General features: G+C 36.6%; 1 protein-coding gene across 1 annotated transcript; it reads left to right on the forward strand.

Moving 5' to 3' along the window:
- The first annotated feature begins 705 nt into the window (after positions 1-705).
- LOC137398159 (mucin-2-like) lies at positions 706-4,981 on the forward strand. The gene is made up of 9 exons (XM_068084264.1): positions 706-926; positions 1,201-1,319; positions 1,903-2,056; positions 2,148-2,698; positions 2,903-2,944; positions 3,123-3,159; positions 3,847-3,923; positions 4,440-4,492; positions 4,801-4,981. Exons 1-9 carry the CDS (start codon positions 869-871, stop codon positions 4,979-4,981), a joined length of 1,272 nt encoding a protein of 423 aa, XP_067940365.1. The 5' UTR covers positions 706-868.
- Positions 4,982-7,306: the final 2,325 nt, after the last annotated feature.

Here is a 7,306-nt window from a genome sequence, read left to right on the forward strand (position 1 = left end):
TTTAACAATTTTTATCAGAAAGTATAAATATTTTCCTCTTATTACTTGAGATTCGTTTGTTTGTTTTTGGTGATGTGACGCTTCTCCTTGCTTGCGGAGGGCTATCCCCAAGCGGATGTTTGGTAAAATTTAATTTTTTGCAAACCTTTAAAAAAGTCGTTAACGAAAATATTTTGCCGATAGTGGTAATAATGACGCCTAAGAACTACTAAAAGTTGTTGTTTATCTCTATGGCTTAGAATAAAGTGATATTCTAAAGCGATAACAATCGTCTCGGTAGCCGTTGGGCAAAAAAACTGTTCGAATTAACAAAGTTAAGGTCGAGTTATCTAAAGCATTTTATCATTGCGTTGGAACGGACCAAACAAATCCATTCGAGTTAACCATGTGTTCGAGCTATCCGAGGGCGAGTTATCCGAGTTTCACTGTATATGGCTTGAAGCAATAAAGTCTCTATAATATATCTTTTCATTTTATTGTTTGTTTTATGAACATATCTAACAGCTCATTTTATATGCTGGAAGCGGTCAGACTGTTGGGGCGTCTCCTTGTTATTACTTATATTACTGGTATCACGCTACCACCACCTCATATTTTATTGTCTGATGTTCTTTTGTCTGTGTTTTAGCTTGCAGCATTATGGAAAGAAGTTGTAGATTTGCGGTAGCACAGGAAATGTATCTAAAAATAAATGTAATGCATGTGGTAAGTTTGTCTATTTGTTGTAAAACAGTGAGCCCGCTGCCCTTTTAATTCTGCAATATTTATAATAATTTGTTATGATTCACAGGCAAAGCACCCAGTCACATCAAAATAAAAGTAAGCTGTCCTTAAATTTTCCGTTTTGCATTTATTTTTAGTTGTCAAGATGAAGTGCCAGTGTGGGGCCATTAATGCCATCAATGCCACAAAGTGTAGCGCATGTCGTAAGTCTAAAACAATCATCATTTAAAAGCTTCTGCGTTAATACTAATAGTCGTGATTGCTTTGCATGGTCTTTTAGCATTGAACTCTTTTCTTGTTTTGCCTAAATCTCACTGTTCTCCATAACAGCTTTAGATCATCAGAACTCCACCCCATGTGGAAATGCGATGTTGGTTTCGTATGCTTTGCAGTGCCAGATTATCCATCAATGTCAAAATGTCAAAGTTTTATTCTGTATGCGATAGTTTTATCTGTACCCATTTATTGTTTTCACAGCTATCATCTTCCGTGATTTGAAGGCACAGACAAGGATGTCTACACTTAAGAAAAGGCGGGAGGAGGGCTGGGCTGGGAAGAAGACCACAAAATACTATGTGGATGCACTGGAGCGTGCTGTGAGTGAAGTAAAATATATTTTGCTTTACGTCAAGTTATAAGACTGACATGCCAAATTGTGTAAATAGAAAGCTTTAAATACGCTCAGGCTCAACTTTAAAACAACTTACTTTTGCGGCTGCAATTCAGGTTTTGTTTACATTGAAAATGCCCGAAAGTATGCAGATATCGAAGTATAGTAGATTCAGATACAAACGTGGTTAATGTGAAAAATCACTTGTAATATTGGTTTTGAAGCCTTGTGATGGCGGTGACTACAACACTATTGATTGGTCCCCTGAAGCTTAACATGCCAGTAATAGTTGCACAAGCCCAACTGAGTATAGGACAGCTTTCCTTAGTAGATGAAATGAATAAGACAACAACCCATGCAAAAGAGTTATTTTAGGAATACCTAGCATCCAAATAACTGAGAAAATAGTGCAAATTCTCCAAGCTCAACAAATCTGAACCAGCTCACGTCTAGTGCAATGGTATATTATCAGCTAGCAGAAGATTTGCTTTTCATGTTGTTGTTGTAATTCATGGTATGAACGAATGTATCATACACTCTTATAATATTGTTTATGTTCATTTTTACAGGCTGCCCACGCCCACGGTGCAGGTTTATCTGTTTTATGCCTGGTATTCAAACCTTCAGGCAAAGGTACCTTGTCTACTATTATCGAGGAAGGATGCCACCAGACTGAAATTGTGTCAGTCATCAAAGAAGCGTTCAATGATATGACAAGATGTAGTAAGTTCCCTTGGTCTTTTCAATGTACAGCAGAACTTAATTGCCTGTTTTATATTACATCTTACTCCCCTATGTGATTGTTTTGTTGCAGAAGACTATGTGCAAAGGACCTATAAACCGTATAACCCCACATCTGCTTCCACATCAGCTACTACATCAGCTTCCACATTTGCTACTTCTAAATCTGCTCCCACATTACCTTCTACATCTGTTCCCACATTACCTTCTACATCTGTTCCCACATTACCTTCTACATCTGTTCCCACATTGCCTTCCACATCTGCTCCCACATTACCTTCCACATCTGCTCCCACATTACCTTCTACATCTGTTCCCACATTACCTTCTACATCTGTTCCCACATTACCTTCCACATCTACTCCCACATTATCTTCTACATCTGTTCCCACATTACCTTCTACATCTGTTCCCACATTACCTTCCACATCTGCTCCCACATTACCTTCCACATCTGCTCCCACATTACCTTCTACATCTGTTCCCACATTACCTTCCACATTTGCTCCCACATTATCTTCTACATCTGCTCACACATCATCTGCTCCTACATTACCTTTTACCTCTGCTCCCAGATCAGCTACTACTACTACTTCCTCAACCACACCAACACCTACAAAGGCTGTAAGTATAGTATTCCTAATATTTCGTCCCAAAAGAAACCAAAATTTTAAATAATACGAGATCTTTAGAGAAACAATGCATATGAATTGCTTCCCATTGTTTGGTCATCTTTCTTCATACAAATTATGACATATAAGATAGACAAACAGTTCAGAAAAACTAATACAGACCCAGCAATGAAATGTTCAATATCGTTTGTTGTAGAAAAGGTGTGCTAACAAAGCATGGCACACACAGACACACAAAGTAAGTAAAGCCATAGCTCATTTCTCACTGTCTAATTTTGTTGAACCTCAGTCAAGCAATTTCATTGCTGATATGTTTGTCTACGCCATGAGATATTTACTTTGCAATTGACCTTTACTCAAATTTAAAGTACCCATAATTTCTGAATGCCATTGACCTCAGTACTGTTATTTTCCAGTGTAAGCAGAGAAAAAGGCCGAATAAGCAGCGCTCTAGTAAGTAGAAAATGCTGTTTCATTTTTCATTGTCGTTGTGTTGAATCTCTTATCAATTGTACAGTAATGCGCTATGACCATGATGAAATTGACTATTTTGCTATTTTATTTTCTCTTAGAGAGGATGGCTGCTATGCAGGTAAAATTTTTCTTCTGTGTGGTGCATAGGCAGCAAAAACTCTTGTTATTCTCTTCTTTCCTTCCCTCACCACTCTTCATGCGAGGAGAGGTGGGAGGGGAAGAAAAGAAAAGAATAAAAAGAGTTTTTGCTGCCCATGGGTGGTGTCTTTTTTTGCCTATAGTGGAATTCACAAAACAACCCTGCAATACTATCAGTTATAACAACCTGGTGTCGTGATTTTGTTACCATTTTGTTTAACATGTCATAATTTGACATGTTTGTATGTTAATTGGCAGCCAAATAACCACAACACAGCTTGCGTTTGCCTCACTCACTAGCAGCTTTGTCATAATCACGACATGCCAACAGCCCACAGGGTGGCAGTACATGATCAAATAATTTGCTTTCTTCAGCTAACCATGGTTGATTTCAGGTCTGATTCGGAATGGGCTTTTCGCTTGTACAAATTACTTGTTGCGCTAACATGCTGTGATATGTACTGGTTGCTAGCAGCTCAATCATTGCGTCTTTTTTCACCAAAGATATGGTTTTTCTTTGTTGTATAGGAAATACTACTCCAGCAGAATATATTAACCCAAACAATTCTGACTCAGATGCAGAAGAGATATTGAGTGAAAAGTTGGTAAGTTGATGAACAGTCAAAGGCACTTTTCCAGTGTTTTAGAGTACACATTGAAGTATACCAAGGTCCAAATCATGGTAATTTTTTGTCTTCTCATGCCAATAAACATCTATAATCCTGGGGATCTATCCTTTGGCAAAAAATTGCCTAAAAGGACTAAATTGGTTAATTAATTGGGTATGATCATTACAAATACCTGAAATTGTGTACTCGGTAATGTATGTGTATTATTTTTAAATGACGTTCAATATCTTATGGCACTGTTTTATTAGATAGGTGCAAATTTGATCAATTTTTTGTGTCAGCAATGGGTAATGTTACTGTCGAGAAAAGACAACTTGACACATATTTGGAATGCAAATTGATATTTTGTGTTCAAAAAGTTTCAACCTCTGGTCATGCGTGGACTACATTCACTACCACATGTTACAATATGTTTGACATAGATTTTCTGCCCCTCCCCTCTTCTCTCTTTCACTTTTCGATTCTCATAATTTGTTTCTGAATCTTTTTCAGGACAAGAATGGTAGAACACTGTACCTGGTCAAGTGGAAACATTATTCATCACAGTAAGTCGCGTCAGCCGAATGTCTATTAGGGGCGAATATTCATGGGCTGAGTCGTGACTAAAATCCATGCTTTTAGTCATGACTCAGCTTCAGCCAGTCAATACGATGAAAATAACAATTTAGCAGAGTATACAAAAATCAGGATTATCAACAATAGAGCAATTGATGCTGTATTGAGTTGTCATTTATTTATTTAGTCATTGCTGCAACAAAGCACAATGACCTTATGTTAAGAGCGGAAACATGTAGCATCTTAAAACCCACCAGCTGATCAGACTAATAATCATCTCAATTTTATTTTGTTGCAGAAGTAATACCTGGGAGCCCTCTAGAAATCTCAAACAAACTTTGGCACTGCTAAACTATAAGGTGAGTTTAGCCAGTTACACAAGCAAAAAGTGCTTTGCTGAAAGTCTTATTGTTTACCTAATCATTGATAAAGATCGCCACAATCATGGAGTCAAATCTGCACCCCATTCATGGCTATAGGTCGCCCGATTTTTGTCACGCAATGCATTCATATCATACAAGTTAGTTGCAAGGACATCAGCCGAAAAGAGTATCGCCTCTCCAGCTGAATCATCATATAGCCATGTGTTTTTACTGGGTAACTAATGCACATCTTGTTTTGTCACTTCAGACAGCATTTCTTTACCGTTTTTCCTTCTTTTGCGGGAACATGTCCAGTCAACATGACCAGCAACTCCTATCTGCCACCAGCAAGCATCCACATACACAGACATTCTTTACTTTTTACCACAAAGTTGTATAATATAAAAATATGTAATGTAATAGTAATATAATATATCAATTAATAATCAACAGAAAATAACACTTTGTTGCAATAATCAATTCATCAGATCAAACTACCCGGCTTGCATTATTCTATTTGAGGATTGGTAACAATAGGAAGAAGAAATAGAATAGAACGGAATCTTGCTTACTCTTGAGTGGAGTTCCCTACACAGCTTTGTTGTGATCCTTTGTGTAATCTTATAATTATGTTCAATAAAAGTGATCACAGAGACCCCCTACACATAACCACAACATTCTAACACAATTCTAACCTGTTGTCCAATCAGGTTGATTTATGCAACTTGCTCACCTGCTTAGTCCATACAAACCATCATAAAGTTTTCGAAGCCTTAGGATGTGCACTGATGTGGTCCAGAACAGTTTTGTAAATCACTGCTTTTTTGGTAAGGCAGTGATGGCTGAAAGTGTCATGGCTGTCTCACTGGTGCGGACACCTGCAGGTATGAATAGACAACTCCAGAGTAGATAGATAATATTTATCTATTAATAACGAATTTCTACAATTCTTGTCCCACATGTCTAAAAACTTGGTATTTATACCGGTGAGCCTTGTTAATACTGAATATTACTTCAATATTGCTACATGTGCGTTAGTTCCCATGTAAACAGTGAAAGATATTCAGGATTTATCTCCCCCTTGTGTTGCCTGTCATAGTTGAATATTTTAATAATTCAACTCAATAGATACAGTAGGCTTATGGAAATGCATTTTAGTCATTTTGACTTGTATCCTGAAAAAATTGTAATGGTTAAAATTAGGTGCCCGACTTGCTTCTCCATGCAAATCACAATACTTGTGGAAACCTATTACTTTATTTACTCATGTCGCCCTGAATAGTTTTGTGAAAATGAACTTTTACAATTTTTAGGCCACATGTATAAAAACTTGGCATTTATACCGGTGAGTCATGTTAATACTGAATATTACTTCAATATTGCTACATTTGCGTTAGTTCCCATGTAAACAGTGAAAGACATTCAGGATTTATCTCCCCCTTGTGTTGCCTGTCATAGTTGAATATTTTAATAATTCAACTCAGTAGATACAGTAGGCTTATTGAAATGCATTTTAGTCATTTTTACTTGTATCCTGAGAAATTGAAATGGTTAAAACTAGGTGCCCGACTTGCTTCTCCATACAAATCACAATACTTGTGGAAACCTATTACTTTATTTACTCATGTCGCCCTGAATAGTTTTGTGAAAATGAACTTTTACAATTTTTAGGCCACATGTATAAAAACTTGGCATTTATACCGGTGAGTCATGTTAATACTGAATATTACTTCAATATTGCTACATTTGCGTTAGTTCCCATGTAAACAGTGAAAGACATTCAGGATTTATCTCCCCCTTGTGTTGCCTGTCATAGTTGAATATTTTAATAATTCAACTCAGTAGATACAGTAGGCTTATTGAAATGCATTTTAGTCATTTTTACTTGTATCCTGAGAAATTGAAATGGTTAAAACTAGGTGCCCGACTTGCTTCTCCATACAAATCACAATACTTGTGGAAACCTATTACTTTATTTACTCATGTCGCCCTGAATAGTTTTGTGAGAATGAACTTTTACAATTTTTAGGCCACGTGTATAAAAACTTGGTATTTATACCGGTGAGCCTTGTTAATACTGAATATTACTTCAATATTGCTACATTTGCGTTAGTTCCCATGTAAACAGTGAAAGACATTCAGGATTTATCTCCCCCTTGTGTTGCCTGTCATAATTGAATATTTTAATAATTCAACTCAATAGATACAATAGGCTTATGGAAATGCATTTTAGTCATTTTGACTTGTATCCTGAAAAAATTGAAATGGTTAAAATTAGGTGCCCGACTTGCTTCTCCATGCAAATCACAATACTTGTGGAAACCTATTACTTTATTTACTCATGTCGCCCTGAATAGTTTTGTGAGAATGAATTTTTACTATTTTTAGGCCACATGTATAAAAACTTGGCATTTATACTGCTGAACTATGTTAATACTGAAT

The sequence above is a fragment of the Watersipora subatra genome, chromosome 6 (assembly GCF_963576615.1).
Source record: "Watersipora subatra chromosome 6, tzWatSuba1.1, whole genome shotgun sequence".
NCBI lineage: Eukaryota > Metazoa > Bryozoa > Gymnolaemata > Cheilostomatida > Watersiporidae > Watersipora > Watersipora subatra.